This window comes from Silurus meridionalis, chromosome 2 (assembly GCF_014805685.1).
Source record: "Silurus meridionalis isolate SWU-2019-XX chromosome 2, ASM1480568v1, whole genome shotgun sequence".
NCBI classification, from domain to species: Eukaryota; Metazoa; Chordata; class Actinopteri; order Siluriformes; family Siluridae; genus Silurus; species Silurus meridionalis.
In genome coordinates, this window is record NC_060885.1 from 11310467 (window position 1) to 11330923 (window position 20457).

The following is a 20457-nucleotide window of genomic DNA, read 5'->3' on the forward strand; positions in this document are numbered from 1 at the left end:
AATGTTTTCCATGAGATGGAACATATTTAAAAGAACAAAGCTTGACTCCAAACATTCCCTTAAAATAGTGGGAAATACAGGCTTTAGACTTGTAGTGAAGGAATATTTCTTGATGCAAGTCCAGTAGCAACCACTGTGAACTATCTGACTGCTAAGCACTGCATTAAAGGGTTAACTAAACTAACTCAACATACATACACAGGAAATTATTTTATGACAGTTTTAAAGGAGGCAGTTTCTGGCCCAATAGACCACTATTGGTAGAACATGTCTTACCTTTTAGCTTGTGCAGTCTAAAGTACAACTTTATTTACAGGTCTATGTATAATTGCATTTTTGCACTTGGCAAAAAGTCACAAATGTTTTTCCATGTGGCAGGAATTGAGGTTCATCCCAAAAAAAAAAAAAAACAACAGAAGAACAACGTATACACAGATGACACAAAAACAAGTAGTTTGGTGTGTAAGGCAGAAATGTCAATTGGTTATCCCAGTACTTGGAAAAGATTCACAGTCGCAGTCTGAATCCGATCAAAGCCTGTGATTACACAGCTTTCACAGAAAGCACAAAAAGAACAAAAAACCCCAGCTCAGTGTGCTCTCCAGTTCAAGCAGGGAAGGAGCAAAGATGGTACTGAAGTCGATTTCGATCTCTCACAGCTTGTGTTAATCAGGACAGAACCTGAATGTGTCTCTGACTGGCTTTGCCAACAAACCCAATCTGGATATAGCTCAGATTTTGATGTCCTGCAGTTCCACCATTTTGGCTAATGTTTTCTTGACTCTTAGAACAGTGAGACGTGATTGAGGATTGTGGGCCCAGCACTCTGACATCAGCCTCAACATGGCCCTCAAGCACTGAAGAAGAAAAAAAAAAAAGTCACCATTTATGCTCTCAAACGTTTTCCATGTTCACATCAAATATGATACTTGTGTTCCAATGAAAGTAGTTGAATTACTAAACCAGAAAGAAGTGAAAAAAAAATGTTTTAATAAATCCTCAATTATGCAGACTTACCTCATCACTGTTCCACCTGTTGGACACTGTGGGCCTCAGGCCTTTTACACACACTACCTGCAGCATGTCTTCATATGAAGGATCTGAGGGGACCATGTCATAGTATGGCAACTGGTACTCCTCAACTATCCCTGAAATCGAGCGAAAGTGTACAGTAAGTATTCACAATATTTGCTTTGACTATTTCTTTGTTTTTAAGCCTTTCACTGTATGCAGGTTTTGTTCTTTTACTAAAGCAGGTCCTCTAGGACATAGTTCTGAATTGAAGATCTCACTGGTTGGAAGATCTACCATGGAATCCAATTTATAGTCAGTACCTCCTGTGACACAGCGTCTCCCCATCTCCCACATGACCAGTCCGTAGCTGTAGATGTCGGCCATGATGTACGCGTGAAAGTTGTTCTTACTAAGGCTTTCATCAAGAACCTCTGGAGCCATGTAGCGCCGGGTTCCTGTACGAGTGCTCAGAGGGATGTCGACTTCATTGTTGTCACTGAGAGACAAGAAAAGAGCAGGTTAGACAAATTGCTACAAGATGTTCATTACTGTCTTAACTGATCTGTGATTAAAATCACTGCATGGACTGTGAGGACTGCAAGAACACTTACTATACACTAGGGGTTTTAACGGTACATATATTTGTACTGAACCGTTTTGTTACAGCGCAAATTTACCGGATGTAATCCTGGTTTTACTCTCTGAAAATAGTTAAAAGCTGAGTTTTCTCCCAAACATATTAAGTGTTTAGTCTCCGCCTCGGGTCACCGTGGCTACTCGATTCAACACTTTTTTTTTTACTGTGCATGTGCGAAATCGCTTCCGCTTCCTGTCTTCGCCATGTTTTTAACAGCAGTCTAGCAATATGTATTCTTTTGCGTTTTATATACAGCTCCAAAAAATTATCTTAAAAGGAGAAATTCCTGACAATTCTGCATAACAAAAGAGTGAATGAATGAAGAAAGGCATTAATTTATTTATGAATAAATAAATTGAATTAATAAATAGCTTTTTTTGTTTCATGTGTATATGCTTAAAATAACGTTTACACACGATTCCTTTCTATCACAGATCACTATTACAATACATTTTCAACAATTATTTAAATGCAGTTGTGCAGATGAAAATCATCTGATTGTAGTGGATCTGTTGCAACGCAGAATTTGTGAGCCTGCACTTCCACATGCATCAAAAAAATGGAATGGATTTTTTTTTAAAGGATGCCCCTTCTTAAACCAAGACTTCTGACTTAAACACATGGTTCATTTTGGTTCTGAAGGTGGAGAAGTAAAGCACCTGTTAAATTTGACAGCCAGTCCCAGGTCGGCGATGCAACAGCTGCCATTTTTCTTCACAAGGATGTTCTTGCTCTTCAGGTCTCGATGAGCAATGGCTGGTTTGCCATGCGTGCCGTAGATCTCGGTGTGTAGATGGCACAGGCCACATGCTGTAGAGTAGGCCAGTTTTAGCAAGGCCTGCGTATCCAGCGTGGTAAACTTTAGGTAGTCGTACAGAGAGCCGTTCTCATGGTAGTCTGTGATGAGGTACATCTGGGAGGAGGCTCCTGTACCATTTATATCAGCTGCTATGAAGCCTGTACGGGAGGCAGCATAGAATATGATAAGAAAGACGCATAATGTGTGATTGCGATCAATATAAAAACAATGGAACGTTGTTAGTGTCATGCTGCAATACAAGCTCTTTATGATTTACTGATTATACAAAATTCTCAAATAAGTTTGTATCTGTGCTTGGAATTATTAATGGTGTTCAGTGTTGGTTTTTTTTTCTGATTTTAACTAATTTTAACAATTTTGTTGGTGAAACTGAAATACTACCATGACGGAAAAAATGTTCCTGCAAAAATCAAAAAGTGAGAAAACTGATAACTGTAGAAGTTATAGAAATATATTTCTTGGGAAGTAAAACTTCCCAAATAATTATTTGTATGGATCATTTGAAGTTTGTCAATACTATGTGATTTATAATGCATTACACAAGCAGATTGATGAGAGCTGGACAAATTCAATCGATACACCTACACAGGATATTTTCATGCCTCATAAGCACAGTCTGGTAGATCTCAGTCTCTCTGAACCAGCTAGCCTCTTCACGAGTGCAAAACACCTTCACTGCCACTTTCTCCCCCCTCCAGCGAGCCAACCACACCTCACCACAACGACCTTTCCCAATCAGACGCACTGTCTGGATCTGCTTCGCAATGGTACGCTGCACCTAAGCAGAGAAACAAAATGTACTCGGTGTAAAAACAGTATTGCGCAACAACACATCCAATTTCTAAGAGTTTATAACAACAGGGTGTATTTGAAGCTGCTCACCAGCAGGGGGAGGCCAGAGCCACTGCCTGAGCTCTGAGACTGGTGGATGAGGTCTTTGATAGATTCTCCAGGAGGAATGAAGGCTTCAGCCTGCTCCAAGTCTCTGTGATAGTGCTGCCTCTCTGTTTGCCATTTATACCTAAAATATAACAAACATGCCCACAATTGACTCCGATCTCACATTATCACCGCCCTTTATCTAATCTTCTTGCAGCAGGATACATCAAATCTAAACAAAGTCTTTCAACAGCAAAATCAAAGGCGTAATGGTTACTGTTGCTCGTTTTATCAGCATAGCATCTTTGCCAAAAGGTGCAGCAGTAGCAGGATGCGGGTTTTATCCACCTTCAGATGCGCCGAGGTCTGTGCAATCATGTTTTCTTCTCTGAGTCGTTTCAGTTTTAGTTTCCTAGCTTTCACTAAACGGCATATTTCAATTATTGCATGTAAGAGTTTAAAACTGTTGTCTGTCCTCTGTTATAGAAATTGCAACTTAATTTCCTAATCACCAACTCAATCAACACAATGCTGCTGCACACAGTAAAGCAAGTTTTCTTTTCATGCCATGCCAGCATTAACAGCTACTTTCATGCAAGATCAAGGAAGCTAAAATGAGCAACAGCAACAGATTTACAGTATTTCAACTGTCAACAACAGCAGTTATATGAGGTCCACCCCTTCAATACTTAGTAAAAACTCCAAAAGTCTCTTAAGTGAATAAGAAATAAAAGCTCTGTGTATTTATATTATTATATGTTTAATGGTAATTTTTGTTTCACAGAGCTCACAGAAGGTTTTCCTTCTGTGTTTGAATTCATATATTCAAATTAGTATTCTTGAATCTAAACTTTATTTTAAGAGCACATTAAACACACCTATGGTTAAAATTTCCTGATTTGTACTTTTTTTTTATAATCATAAAGGGATGGTGACTTCACAGACTTACTTTTGTGAGCATGTACTGGACAGATGAGGGATGTACCTGTAGTAACAGACCACAGTGATGCAGATAAGGATGCAGCAACACACTGTAACGGAGATGAGCAAGGCCAGCCAGTGAGGTGTGAGGAACGCCTCTGAAACAGAGAAATAAAACAGGGTTCCTTAAATTCAATACAGAATCATATACATTTTAAATAATTATCCACTTCCTGTCTTTGTTTTAAAAACTCAGATCTTCTTCTTCCCCCATTAGGGGGCGCCACAGCGGCTCATCCGTCTCAATACCCCCCACCCCGTCCTCTACATCTGCCTCTTTCAAACTAACCACCTGCATGTCCTATCTCGTTTTACAAAAAACCTGAAAACTCAATGCGCATGATTCAAAGCATGTATCAAGGTTTCTTACGTTGCCACAAAACAAATAAGTACAAACCAAAATATCACTTATATGAAAACACAAGGCACATCTTGATATCAACAGTGTAGTCTTTTTTAATTACAAACCCGATTCCAAAAAAGTTGGGACACTGTACACATTTGGTAATAAAAACAGAATGCAATGATTATTCAGACATACAACATAAATGACATATAAAATGTTTAAACTGAGAAAATGTATAATTAAGGGATAAATAAGTTGATTTTAAATTTAATGTTTTGCCACGTTTACCACTGTGTGGCATCCCCTTGTCTTTTTATACCAGTCTGCAAACGTCTGGGGACTGAGGAGACAAGTTGCTCAAGTTTAGGAATAGGAATTTGTCCGTTCTTGTCTAATACAGGCTTCTAGCTGCTCAACTGTCTTAGGTCTTCTTCGATGCAGCTTCCTCTTTATGATAAGCCAAATTAACTCCAAAAAGAACTTTAAATTTTGATTCGTCTGACCATAGAACAATTTTCCACTTTGCCACAGACCATTTTAAATGAGCCCTGGCCCAGAGAAAACACCTATACTTCTGGATCATGTTTAGATATGGCTTCTTTTTTAACCTATAGAGTTTTAGCCGGCAACGGATTGTGTGGATTGTGTTCACCGACAATGTTTTCTGGAAGTAGTCCTGAGCCTATGTTGCGATTTCTATTACAGTAGCATTCCTGAATGTGTCTAAGGGCCCGAAGATCACGGGCATCCAGTATGGTTTTCTGGCCTTGACCCTTACGCATAGAGATTGTTCCAGATTCTCTGAATCTTTGGATGATATTATGCACTGTAGATGATGATAACTTCAAACTCTGCAATTTTTCTTTCTGATATCGCTCCACTATTTTTTGCCGCAGCATTGGGGGAATGAAATGTTATCTACACTGCGATCAAAATTAGAGAACAATTTATAAACAATTGAACAATTCTGAAATAATGTCATCTTCACTGCTCAACAGTTGAGGGAGTTTCTGTCCTGTCTATACCATGCTACCAGAACACCTTTTTCACAAAATAACTAAGGCATTTAAAAAAAAAAACATTATTTTGCAGAAAACACACTGATCAAAATTAGAGAACACTTTCAGATACCTCCCAGTTATTGGTGTTAATCTGGTACCTGGTGCTAATTTCCTTGATTATCTGTCAACCCCTATTTAACTGGCAGCCTAACTTCCAGTTTCACTGACTCTGCAAGATGGTGGGCCGTTCTAAAGTGACTGAAAGCCTCTGGCAGCAGGTTGTCCAGATGAAGGCCAAAGGGATGACCCTATCAGCCATAGCAAGACAAGTTGGTCGTTCCAAGTCTGTGATTTCAAGAATATTGAATCCTTACAACATCACAAACTCATTAAAGTCCGCCAAGAAGGCTGGACGTCAACGGAAGACAAATACAAAAGAGGACAGGATACTGCAGAGGATCTCAATGGGCAACCGTTTCCACACTGCCGCTGGAATTGCTCACCAGTTCAGCGCTGAACAGGGTAAGGATCTGTCTCATCATACAGTGTCTCAACTAGGGATAACCGAAATGAAAATTCTTGGCCGAAACCGAAAACCGAAAAAGAGGAAAGCAAGGCCGAAAACCGAAACACAGAAAGAAATGATGGCAATTATTATTACCATTGCATTTATGGCTATGACTGTGTACCTTACTAAAATCAAAGCATTTCAATTGCATGAATTAATATTAAAGTTTCAAAGAATAAATCAATTACAAATTATGAATATATTTATTTATAGCACAATGCAACAATGCACAGGATAAAATAAATTAAAATTCAAACTTAAATGTTTAACTTAAATGCACTCGTGTACATTAAATAATAATGTACAGGCCCTCTGGCCTGCTGAAAGGTTATAAAATTAAATATGTTCTTTCATAAAAACAAAGTTTTTGCAGACGCACCTCCTCTTGAAATTTCGGCATTACGTGTATTGCAAATCGCTATCCGTGGGTCTTTCTCCAGTTTGTCGCCGAAACATAATGTTTCCCATCGGACCCAAATAAATTAAACTTGCTCTTATTACTGAACCTTCTTCAACAACATATGGTTCCTTCCCTGCGTTCATCACCCAATCAGCCCGCAGTGTTCATGCAGGACAACACTCCATGTCACACAGCAAAACGGGTAAAGCAGTTCCTTGAAACTGAAAACATTGAAATAATGACATGGCCTGCCCAGAGTCCTGATCTCAACCCAATAGAGAACCTCTGGAAAATCCTTGGTGACAAAGTTATGGCCAAGAAACCCACTACAGTCACCGAACTGTGGAGGAGACTGAAAGAAGAGTGGACCAAAATCACACCAGAGCAGTGTGAGAGACTAGTGCTGTCCTGTGGCCGCAGATGTGCTGAAGTCATTCAGAGCAGAGGCCTGTACACTTCCTACTAATTGCTGACTGTTGTAACCTTCAGAAAATGTTGTTGTAATCTTTTTCCATGCTACAGTCATTGTTGTTCTCTCATTTTGATCAGTGTGTTTTCTGCAAAATAATGTTTTTTTTTTTTAAATGCCTTAGTTATTTTGTGGAAAAGGTGTTCTGGTAGCATGGTATAGACAGGACAAAAACTTCAACTGTTGAGCAGTGAAGATGACATTATTTCAGAATTGTTCAATTGTTTATAAATTGTTCTCTAATTTTGATCGCCAGTGTATATTCTATTGTTAATAAAATATACGTTTATGAGATTTGTAAATTATTGCATTCCTTTTTTGTTCACAATTTGTACAGTGTCCCAACTTTTTTGGAATCGGGTTTGTAGTTTGATCAGATTTACTGATATAAATATCGTGATTTTGTATCTATACTTATGTAAATTTACACATTCACATCCAACCATTCAAATACTACAATCCCATGCTGACAGCAGATGACTGTGTAGTACACAATGTGTGTGTGTCAGAACTACATGATGAGGCAGAAGCTCACCTGGCTCTCGTGGAAGCAGCTCAGGCTTCAGATCACGGTTGCAGAAGTCAGACTGACAACACTCAATTGTTCGTCTTGCCTGGGCAAACTGTGAATCCTAGAACACAATCTATTATTATTATTTAATATGCTGCAAACATCATGAGTTCAATTGGATTCAAATAGGCGGTTCTTATTAATAAACAACAACCTGTAGTTTTACCTTGCACTGAAAATGGGAGCCTTCGTACTTCATACAGCCCGAGCTTAACACATCATCTCCGTTTTCATCTTCTTCAATGATGGCAAAGCACTGACCATTTGTCCTATAACAGCAAAATCAACAATGAAGCACTTTTTGGCCACCTAGATCTTTTATTTGATCAGACTGAGCTTGGCAGCAGTCACTCACATGCAGGTGTTGTTTTTGGCATCTTCTGGGCAGTGACCTGAGCAGAAGCAGGTAAGGAAACGTGGTGCATCCTCTGGCTCTACCGTCGACCCGGGAGCTGGCCGTCTGGAGTCCGAGCTGTGTTTGCTGCCGTCCCCCTGCAGCACATGGTCTGGGTTTTGACCAGCTGTAGGAACAAGCGTAGAGCACACCTGACTGACCATATAACAATAACAAGCACAGTATAATAACAAGCACTGGGCGAAATCATTACGCTTTTGCACACGCAGGTGTAGTTTTGCTTTCGCACACACACAATTGATTTCTGTAATTTGTATAGTTAATAATTATACCACTAGGGGGCAGGTCAGGGCTAAAATCCAAATCCCAGTGCGTGACATTTTCTGGGTTATGTCTGCTCTCATAGCAGCTATTTTGACAAATATATTTAATAATCCAGTTATTACAAATTAATGAATTTACATTTTTCCATTGCATTTCACAGACAAAATATTTTTCAGAACGAATGCACACTCAATGTCTTTGAAATCCTTTGCTTTTAAAAAGTGATTAAATGATAAAAGGTTTCTGAGCGATAAATTGATGATAATAATGAGAAGATTAATAAATAGGCAATAAAACAGCCAATCAAGCAAGTAATGATATAGGAAAAAATGATAAAAAACAAACAGGAATCACTGCTACAGCCCATAGGTAATTTTTCAAAAGACAGCAGATCCTCGTGTTTTTTTTTCCCCACAGCAAATTTCCAACTAAAGATTATTAAGTAATAAACAACAGGTCTTCAAATAAATATCTGTTAAAGCCACAGTAAACATTGTAGACCACCTGCAAAACAAGTTTCTGCTATAACAATTTATAACATCTATATAATTCCCTAATTAGTCTTTCCTTATACTCTGAAGTTATCAAGACAAATTCAAACAAAAAATGCAGCCAGAGAAATCACAACACCCTGAAGGCCTACCTGTGAGTGCAAACCTATTGTTACAAAGCAATGACACTTTATTCCAAAACCTGACAATGCCTCTGTGCACAAAGCCAGCTTCATGTATTTATCATTTACATGGGTTGGGGTGAAAGATCTTTAGTGTCCTGCTATAGAACCTCAACCCTATTACATACCTTTGGGATGACTTGGAATACTGACTGCACCCGAGGCCTCCTCACCCTACATCAGCACCTGACTTTACTATCACCTTTGCGGCTAAATGAGCACAAATCTCCACAAACATCTTCCCTAAAGAGTGGAGGTTATTATAACTGCAAATTGAGACTAAAATGTGAAGCATACAGCTCACTCAATCCAATACAAACTTTCCCTTTCACAAGTAGGTATGGTTTATTTGGCTAAACCGAACATCCTTAGAGCACAATAGTGTGATTGATGGCTCTATCTATAGACCCAATAATAATCTAGACCTGAAATTGGCTGTTATTTCACTACAAAGCCAAACGGTGAGTATATGACAGTAGGGCTGAAACAATTCCTCGAATAACATGAATACAAAAATGCATCGAGGCAAATTATTACTGACGCACCACCCACTAAACTTTGGAGCGCTCTGGACAGGCAAACACACAGAAGACGCTACAGAATGAAAAATGGAAGAATAGGGAGAGAACAGCAAGACGCAGGAGAAGATTTACGCCAAAGAACACTACATCTTGAACTTAATCAGTTCAAACTAAAACATTAAACAAAAAACACTGTACAGTACGTTTACCCTTAGTAATTTGCAACTGATTTTTATATTCTTATATATATATATATATATATATATATATATATATATATATATATATATATATATATATATATATAAGAATGCAAGCAATCCCAACAATAAAAATTTAAATTGTTCTAAAACGGAAATGAACTATTTTAATTTTAAGAGACCTGTCTTATTTTGTCTTGTATATTCAGTGTTGCTGTTTAATAAAGAAAAGCTACTTCATATCAGATTACTCGATTACTATTTATGACAGTTAATCTTCATATTAGTACATACTGTTCTGCTGCTAAATCTTAGTTTTCTTTCTTTTCTCCCTGTTTTGAAATGGCAGTCTGTTGCAAAATGTGTGTGTGTGTGTGTGTGTGTGTGTGTGTGTGTGTTTAAGTAAGACTGCTGCAGGCACTTCCTCCGGATCATGACTCCACTCTATTCGTTCCAGTCCAGACATGTTAGTAAAGGCAGCAAATCAGTCCCTCAGCAGCTCCATGAAGAGCTCTAAGGGATAGCAACATGAAGCTCTGCTCCTCCGGTAAACTCTGCTCTCAGATCTCATTACTAGCACGTCTGTTTTTCTTCCCTGGTTTCTCCATCAGTTTTTCACTGCCGCTGATCTGGAGTTCTGCTTAGATTCTACACACAGAGATAATTTTATTAGAGCTCAGTGATTAAGTTGCAACTGGGGGAGATAAAAGAGCCTCTGTTGTGCTTTAACTCTCTTTATAACTTTGCATGCCGTGCACACGCACACAAACACTGATCAGAACTCAATGGCAAAGTAAAAAATAAAAGGTGCCATGGTTTAGTGGAAACCTTGAGCAGCAAGTTAAAATCATTTTTTAAATGCAGATTGTGTACCATGAGTAAACCTGGAGCCAGACAAGAGAAGTCACTTTTTTCCACCTCATACACATTCATTTGGCAAAATCCATTGTATAAAAGTGGGCAAATTTTTGGCACCCCTCAAAATAAACAAATAATATAATAATGTTTTAAAGTAATTGTTTTCTTTAATATGTGATAAAGTGTACACTGCTTCTGAGAGTATGTCCACTGAACAGATGAGACAAAACTGGATCTTTGGGGCAAGGAACATCAGCTGTATGGTCACAGATGCAAAAAAGAAAAGAACATGATCCCTATTGTGCAACATGTACAATGAAATCTTAAAGACTACCAAGCCATTCTGTCTCGCATCAAAAAGCTCCATCTGAATCGCAGCTCATGGGTCCTTCTCCAAGATAATGGACCCAAGCAACCAAAAATGGCTAAAAACGGAACACTGGCTTTTTAGGAGCCCTGATCTGAATCCTGTGGAACGTGTCTGGCAGCGGTTAGAACACCAGTCTGAAGAAGGCACAGTTGAAGAGTTGGCCAAACTATGTGTTGGTTCAGAAAAGGGCCGAAACTACTTCTTGGATAACTTAAATAATAAACGAAATGCTAATGATTTGTCTCGATGCTTCGTTTAGTCAATTTAACTACACACAGAGAAATGTGTTCCCCCACAGGCCATTATTACTGACTCACCACCCGCTAAACTCTGGAGCGCTCTGGACAGGTAAACACTACGGAAGCCCGTTTCCACCACATAAAAAAAAAAGTTTTCCCCCCCTCACAATTCTGAGGTTTTTTTCTTGCAATTGCGACTTTATTTCTTGCAATTCCAATGACTACTCGCAATTCCGACTTCTTTCGGGCAGCGTCACGCCCTCTGTAGTGCCAGAAAGCTTTAAATGAAATTGGCTACACTCAATAGATGCATGGTATCAAACTGGAGAGAGCGCCGTCTAACAATCAGCTCTGAAGGAGACGGAACGAGACAGATGAAGCAGAGGAGCCTCATTCAAGCTTCAAACTTCAGTGTTGTGCAATGTTGGATGTTTACGAGAAATAAATTCGTGAGAATTCTTGTGACAGAAACTTCCATGCAACACAGAAAACGCTGCAGAATAAAAAAAAAAGGAACGGGGAGAAAACAGCGAGGGGAGAGGAGAAGGTTCAGGTCAAAGAATACGACAAAGTTTCCAAAGTATGGGAATATACTAAATCTTAAAAATAACACTGTACAGTGTGTTTACCCTTTAAAGTAATTTCAAGTATAAAGTTTATATAAAGTATAAAATATATATATATGTGTGTGTGTGTGTGTGTGTGTGTGTGTGTGTGTGTGTGTGTGTGTGTATTTGTAAGTAATATGGCAATTAAATGCATCAAATGTGTTTTGTTATCACAGATATTCAGTATGTAATTGCAGCAATACAAATGTTAATGTTTCTCAAAAGGAAACAAATGACTTGTTCATTTTAAAAGACCTGTCTGATTTTCTCTTGTATATTTCGTATTGCTCTTTAATAAAAGTATATATGTATGTATTTACACTGGCACTGATAACACTTGGGCTAATCATGAACCTGCAGGTTGCAGCATCTGAAGTACACAATACATCAGCACAAGTAGCACTTAACTGTCTAGACTTTATATAAGCACTCAGGGAAAGCAAATTACGTTACATTTGTAATCGAGCTAGTCAATAACCCTGATGCCAGACTAAGGCAATCCCTCCTCCAGATGATGACGGCTTGCTAGTTCCGACTCGAACACTAAAGCAGAGAGGAAAATTCAAGTCAGGAACAAACCTGGATTTGGATCCAATGTGCCAAGATTTGAATAAAAACCAGAAAGGCCTCAAGGGTTCTCCTCACCAGCCCCAACCTCCATTCACTACTGCATCACAAGCCTAAAGTTGTCCTGAAACATCCTCTTCTATCATTGTGTTGTCATGACAGCTCCTGAATACTACTTCGACTCAGTACGAGCATTTTTATAAAGTGAATTTTGATTCTGTATGCAGACCAAGTGAGCACCAGTTTAAATCCCAAGGACAGCACCGAATGCGACGGTCAGTATTTGAATGGCTGCAGTTGAGAAAGGCCGGCATCTCTGTACAGCAAAAAAGCCAACAGAGCTTTTCAAGCTGACAGCAATGAAGACATTTTACTTGGGCCAAGTGGCTGTTTGTTGATTGGCTAAAAGTCATAATGAACGGAGCCAGGAAACGTCTGAGCACAGGGTGCGCGCACACGCGCATACACACACACACATGCTTCATTCGGCTGCAGTCACGGTGGAGTCTGAGGTCTGGCACAACACCCTCCCCCCATAACGAGCCTCTCCATTTACTGCCAGACACACACACAGATCCCTTGAAGTAAAACACAGCACAAGAAGGAAAAACAGCATTAGAGTGCTCTAAAAGCAGAGCTTTCAGTGAGGTTTGAGGGGGTCTGAAAATAATTTCCTCTTACGGTAGTGTAAGTCACAACCAAATATTATAATATATATTTTACTTTGTTATATCATTCCTTCATTTATTATTGTGTTCCTTAAGTATTAGTCCATTACTTAAATTGAATAGGTTTAATTAAAACCTAAAAAATAATCTGAAAATCTGTCAATTGTTTTTTAATGCAAGGCTCTTAAATAACTTCATTTACTTTAATTGAACTCTAATGAAAATATTGAAATAATAAGCCAAACATTTAAATAGTTGTGTTATGCTTACATTCCATATGGGCAAACATTAGACATCCAAGTATTCCCTTTAAAAACAAAATGTTTAACCCTGCAAAACTTTTTTAATACACAAATTATTCTGATTAATGTGTTTGCTTTTTTTTTTTTATATGGACTCCATGTACACTTTGACATTTTGGCAATTACTTTTTAAAATACTACTACTACTTCTTTCGGCTTTGTCCATTAGGGGTCGCTACAGCTGTTAATCCGTCTCCATCACCCCTGTCCTCTACATCTGCCTCTTTCAACCCAAACTCCTGCATGACTTTCTTCATCACATACATAAACCTCCTCCTTGGCCTTCCTCTTGTCCTTCTTCCTGGCAGCTCCATCCTCAGTATTCTCCTACTAATATACCCCCATGTCCCTTTTCTGCACATGTCCAACCATCTCAATCGAGTCTCCAAAACATCCTACATGTGCTGTGACTCTAATAAACTCGTTTCTAGTCCTGTCCATCATCGTCACTCCCAACGAAACCTTTTAAAAAATACTACTAATACAAAATACATACTACTGACAGAATGTACAGGAAACATTTATTATCAAGCGAGTAAAAGTGAGTGACACCAGTACAAGTGAATATTTCCTGAAAACAATGGTCTGGAAATGTCCATGCCCTACAGGGAACCACACCGTGTGATACCGGAAATAGTCAAAGTGCAAAAAGGAAGAGAGAGAGAGCGAGAGAGCGACAACAATCAAGCCAACAACTTCCTGTAGGAAGAATGGTGGGGGATTTAGAAAAGGATGTGGTTTATTAGTCTTCGTATGTGACTTGGAGCATTCAGAGTTTTCACACTTGAAACTTTAAGCAACGCAGACTCGTGGTTCATTTTCCCCCCATCCTATTCCCTCATGCCGGACCATCGTAAAAAGCCTTTCACTGCATTTCGTACCCTGTATGTATGTGTCAGATAAAATTTGATATGATTTGGTTCACATGTCCGTCCCCCCCAGCAATTCTTCACTTTTGCTGTACACTGGCCGATAGTTCAAGCTTTCAGTAAACAAGACCTATAAGAAATGATTCCATTCAGACTAGGGGTATAACGGTACACTTGTAGGTACCGAACTTTTTCGGTACAGGGTTTTCAGTTCGGTACACGTGTACCGCATACAATCCTTTTTATGTGAAACAGTTACAATCAGAGTTCCCTCAGGAACGTATTAAGTGGTGGACCGGAAGTTTGTTTAGTCTCCACCTCGCACTTTGTGCGCATTTTTTGTCCTATTAAACTTGAAAATATACACAACAATGCAGGGGGTATAAAAAAAGAAAGAAAGAAGTTGTATAAATGTATAAATGGCTACGGACTCCATACCGGCAATACAATTTGCACTGCGTTGTTGGCGCGTGTGCGAAATCATGCCACTTGTGGTTTACGATTCTTTAGTGTTTGGTTAAAGCATTTCTCTTAAAAAGCGAAAATCCTGTCAATTCTGCATATCAAGGAAGTGATAAATGAAGGAATGAAGACATTTGTTAAAATATGCTGAAATAAGTAGAACAGCAAGTAGAATATATCTCTAAAAAAAAGTTATTACATGTAAAACACACATCTGGGTCTTACAAATGTAAAATATTTAATTAAATTTGTTGATGTTCACAAATGTTAATAATAATAAACTTAATAAAAAAAAATAAAAAATAAAAAAAAACACTAATTCAGACATAATGAAACTTGAAATTACATGAAATTTCATCACATTACTTAAAGACCAGCCTGAATGCTCAGACCTCTTGATACAAACTGCCTTGTGTACAGAATAAAAGCACAAATATAACTAGTAAAATATACAATAGAAAAGTACAAAAGCAGCTTTGAATAAAAATAAAGGTTCCATCAGTAGAACCTGCCAACTTCATAATAGCCAAGGAGCAATAAGCTCACAAAGGCTTTTATCAGGACTCTAGGCTCATCTTTACAGTTTTTCCAGGTGTGTTTATGGTAACTAGTGAGTGTTTGAGTGTGCATTCCCAAAGGCAACAGCAAAGCATGTCCTCTTTATGGACCTCTGGCAAACAATGTCATCAGTTTTACAACACATCATTGTGCACATCATAAAAAAGAAAAACCCAAGGCATCAAAATGCATCTCCATTTTATTTTAAACAATTGTGCCACATTAACGAAGATGCAAACACAAAGTCTCAGTGTTCTGTTTCAGAGCTGATATTGATGTGAAATTTGAACATGCACAACTGAAAATCTAATAATCGTGTTGGTGACTGTTTGGCTTATAGCTTTTGGAGTCATGTGATAACCTAATTACATTGGGACAACCCTGTGTTATTTGATTATCTTTTACAAGACGACTGTACGATACTCGTCTCATGTTCCCGCCGGGCATCTGAGGACAAGTTTATATTAATCATAATTACAGTCAAACCTGCATAAATCACAGTAAACGCACAGCACTACCATTACAACACTGTAATTAAAGTATTTTATTCTCCTGATCCATTACTAAAAAAATACCATAGACAAAATTGTCCTTACCTTTAGTCTGAGGAAGCAGAAGAATGCAGATGTCAAACAGAACGATGGTGGATAAGTGAAAGTGGGTCATTCTGTAGCGCTTTTGGGACAACACTCTGGATTGCAGGTGTTCCTGCGAATGTACACCGGCCCTGATAGAGTTGTCCAATAATGTGTAGCTTAAGGATCGACGGTGGTGTTCCAAGCAGATGATTGGAGAACGCGAGCAATGAGGGTGGAATTTCACTAGAATCTCAAAGCTTTATCCTTAAAAGATTCTCGAAGTCAAGACACTAAAAGGCAGAGAGAGAAAAATGCAATTCAGGCAAATTAAATAAATACATTAAGTTCCTGATGAGATGGCAAACAATGTGGTCTGTCTTTTCTGCTCACTTCATACAATCAGGACTACAGGAAACACACTGAAAAGACCCTCAGCTTGAGCTTTTTAATTTAGAAACAAACATGTTTGACCTACAATTTAAAATGTGTGTTATCTTTTTTGCACCAAAAATAAAATACATTACGAGGACCACTTCTACAGCACAGGGAGGGGCACATAGGGCACAATGACTCATGAACTGATGGGACCACAGGGGACACCTCCACATGGACTGATGTGCAAAAGCCATAAATACTTTTTTTCATTCAGAAAACAACTTCGACCCTAGAACCCTAGAAGGCAAGCAAGAAAGAAAGTAAAAGAAGCTTTCACACGTTTAGATACAACCTTTTGTATCACAACCCATTGCTGGCTATTGGTGTTTTCCAGAATTGACCCCACAATCCCGGTCAGACTGGCACTAATCTTGAGCACCATAAAATGGCCAAACTATTTGTTCAAAGATATTCCCCAATTACTCGCATTAGCCCTATGCAGCGTTAATAACACGATGTGTCTGTTCCTATGTGAGCTTCTATGTCTCTCTGCAATTAGTGGTTCTGAGCAGAGCCTTAGCCAAGCTGACAGGGTGCAAATTAGTGGCAGAGTGAGCCGGTGTTTGTCACTTTTGATTTGCTCGAGGGAGACAAAGAGCCCCGACCTGTGCCCCACTTTTCACACATCCCTGAGTGGATATCAAGGGAACAAAGTAGGCCTCCTCATGGCAAAGGGACAAGGTGGCCCACCTGCCCATAGAGGCACCCCGTCAAGCATCATGACTGCATGGGATCGAGTGTGTTCTACGTTGCTCACCACACAGGAGGATTACACCTCTATTATAAGTTAACCTCTTTAAAAAAGACTGACAGACCCCACAATTTTAAACTACATTTGCACCATGTTTACATTTTTAACATAAAGAAATGCAGTAAGCTGTAACGGCTGAAGGCTGCTGTGGTTATCTAAAAAAAACAAAAGACAGGTGTTTTGGAAGCAAAGCTGTTTTTGTTAGATGGCACAGAGGATATTTGTATATTTGAATGAAAAGGATTGTTTTGTTGTGAAGGGTTAATCCGAAACGTCTTCCGGGCTGTGGTATGTGTCATCACATTACTGCTCACCTATTGCTCCGTAGTTTTAGCCCTAATTTTGAAGCTTAATAACCCGCTTCCTTAATAAAACATGTTTTCAAAAGAGGAGAATACTACTACCACTAGAGGATTCAACCCCATATTTGGCAACAAGAGAAATGTGAAATCTAAATTTTCACTGTGTTTCTATGTTGTTCATTATTATACGGTATAAACAAAGAACAACTGCACCATAGCCTGCAGTATTACTCAGTGTGGGATAGAGTGACACAAGTACTTAAAATATGTACCAGGAAAGTCCAAGACATATTTGGCTGTTAAATGGATGAATAAGATAAAATGTTTTGAAATCTCATACCACTTAACCAACATACCAAACCAGGTCAAGTGAGGTCATGATTGTTACAGTAAAATTAAACATTCTTGAGGTCAGTGCATGAGCATAACCAGAGTGGATGGCAATCTGGCTGTGCATAAGAGACAAAAACACAAACCTTCCTGCTGAAGCAGGTGAGGAGGAGTGGGTTAAAATTCCTGCAAGACAACTCAAGAGAGATTGATAGCTGATCACTCTCATGATTACTTGTTTGTATAGTAACAGCTCGCTAAACCGGCCTCCTGTGACGGACTCCTCACATAAAACTGATAATAAACGTGCAACTGTTGACAAAAGTAACTCTTGTGTGATTAGATGTTTATTTAACATTTATGGAAAAAAAGAGATCAGGGAAAGAACCGCTATTAAATAGGCGATAAGAAGCTACACATTCTTTTTCAAGATTTAATGTAACATTAAACAGATAAACCAAACATCATGGATCATTGTTTTAAACAGTTTTAATCTAAGAAAAGGATGCATGACTCAAAGTATTAGGTCATTATGATAGTGTGAGGAATTGTCACAATACACTATTCAGATATTATAATATAATGTTTCAATGGCTTTTTTCAATCAATCTAATTACAAATTAACTAGAACTTGGTGATTAGACATTTCTAAATTTGAGTGTTTTTTTTTATTTATGCTTCTTTTTTTATAAAAATAAATAATAATTGTAGATGATATAGTGTGCATCATAGGGAGGTCTTTAAGGATTTATGACATTATATTTATGCCCTTTTGCACATACCTAATAAAGTAATCTTTCGATCACATCACAGTGAAGACCCCACTGTGTTAAAGATGGAGTTTAGTGTTTCATTGGAAGTTCTCTGGCGCCATATGTTCCTGTATAAAGCAGTGGAATCAAAAAGGGTATTGTACTGAGTGACCAGGCTTCACCTGTGGAGAATCCTATAGCCAGCCATTGATGTCTCGAAAACCTTAGGGGAGGAATATGTTCTAAATGAAAGGATATACTATACAGGGAGAGCTTGAACCTGTTACCCCCTATTACAGTTAGTGCTGTATTATAACACTAACTCAGGTTTACACACAGATGCTAACAATCACTGCTGACGGAATGAACGGCTGAATCACCCACAAGTAATCGTTGAAAAAATCATAGAATAAATATTAAATAAATAAACAACGTTTATGCATCTCTCATTACTGTAGTGGATCCACGCTGCAGACCCAACATTCTCTGGTGTTGGTCTCCAAACTCTTCTTTTCAGCTTGGCTTGGCATGAAGCCCTGCTCCCTCCTGAGGCCCCTCCTCACAGGCAGCACTCAGTGTCCTTCCCTCCTTGGTGGCGTCCTGCCTCACATGCCTTTCAACTCTTTGCTGTGCTTCGTGGCAGACTTTCTGGCTCCGCTGCCTTTGTCCGTTTGCCTGTTTTGCGCCTCATCCTGTGATTGGATTAGGATTAGAATACGAGATGTGCCCCCTGACCGCCCTTCCCTCCATCATCACCCACTTTTCTTTCTTTGGCCTCTACAAGCCAGTGCAATTAATCACCATAATGCGCCCTCCAGAACAATTAATCAAAAGGACAAAAGTCTAGTTACGAGGCAGAAGATAAAGAACAAAGGCTACTTTTGAACGCTCTTGGTTGCAATGTGAGCTCTCTTTTAGGTCTGTCGGGTCTGTAGAGGGAAATGGGTTTACACTGGAGGCAACCTACAACCCAAAGTGCATTTTCACACTTGGCCTGAAAACTTGCACCCAGGAACTGACTCTGGTCTTGTTTGGTAGGAAACAGTTTATAATCTCACATCCTTCCATCGTTAGTTTGACTATGCAAATCCATGTCACATTTGGCTACACATTTTGTTTTGCAAAATGGTAGTCATTAAGTTAAACTGTTTGCCATTGTCATTATTTAATACTTTAATACCACTCAAGTGGTAAAGCTTTTTTTTCCTCTTCAATTAGAGACCACTCTGTGCTGCTAGAGCTGGTTCTACGTGAACAGCCTAAAGATCCATCAAGCAACTAAGAAAATCAAGAACTATGAGGATGGATTTAGACTGTAATAATTGTCAAAAGTTTGCTCAAATAGCTTAAAAGCACAGTTTGCATGAACAGTTCATTTAAGCGCCCATCACTGAACAGTACACCTCAACAATGATGGACCTATAATGAATGGATATTCTGTGGCACCCAGATAAGGATGGGTTCCCTTTAGTATGGTTCCTCTCAAGATTTCTTCCTCAAAACACCTGAGGGAGGTTTTCCTTGCAACAGTCAGTCACCACTGGCTTGCTTATTGAGGATACAGTTATGAACACTAATCTTGTACATTCCAACTTCATAACCTCAATATTTCTGTAAAACTGCTTTAGGACAATGCCTATTGTTAAGAGCACTATACAAATAAAACTGAAGTGATTTTTTATTTTTATTTTTTTACAGCAAAGCAGGCTATCATGCAGGGACACTGAAGGAAGTGGTACCTTAGTGGTTAAGATGTTGGACCCCTGATCAAAAGGTTGCGAGTTCAAATTCCAGCACCACCAAATTGCCACTGTTGGCCCCTTGAGTAAGAGCCTTAACCCCTAACTGCTCAGTTGTAGGGCTGAAATTATTACTCGAGCATTTGAATACAAAAATTCATTGAGGCAAATTATTTGCTTTGACTAGTCATTTAACCACAAACGGAGCACTGTGTTTTCCCATGGAACATTATTACTGACGCACCACCTGCTAAACTCTGGAGTGCTCTGGACAGGTAGACACTATGGAAGCCTGTTTCGGCCACATTTT

At 38.8% G+C, this 20457-nt stretch overlaps 1 protein-coding gene across 3 annotated transcripts in view; it reads right to left on the reverse strand.

The window, feature by feature from the left end:
* Positions 1–287: 287 nt before the first annotated feature.
* bmpr1aa (bone morphogenetic protein receptor, type IAa) overlaps positions 288–20457 on the reverse strand; it is a 38297-nt gene continuing 18127 nt past the window's right edge. The window contains exons 3-13 of one of the 3 annotated variants that reach the window (XM_046866646.1): positions 15857–16128; positions 8042–8207; positions 7853–7955; positions 7651–7747; positions 4300–4429; positions 3354–3492; positions 3057–3249; positions 2311–2608; positions 1335–1510; positions 1018–1148; positions 288–857 (exon numbers count right to left, since the gene is read on the reverse strand). In XM_046866646.1, the coding sequence (XP_046722602.1) occupies positions 732–857; positions 1018–1148; positions 1335–1510; positions 2311–2608; positions 3057–3249; positions 3354–3492; positions 4300–4429; positions 7651–7747; positions 7853–7955; positions 8042–8207; positions 15857–15926 (1629 nt within the window). In that variant the 5' untranslated portion in view covers positions 15927–16128 and the 3' untranslated portion in view covers positions 288–731. Of the gene's footprint in view, positions 858–1017; positions 1149–1334; positions 1511–2310; positions 2609–3056; positions 3250–3353; positions 3493–4299; positions 4430–7650; positions 7748–7852; positions 7956–8041; positions 8208–12413; positions 12971–15856; positions 16129–20457 lie in introns of those variants that run through there. The other 2 variants (XM_046866654.1, XM_046866660.1) reach the window with 2 other exon arrangements.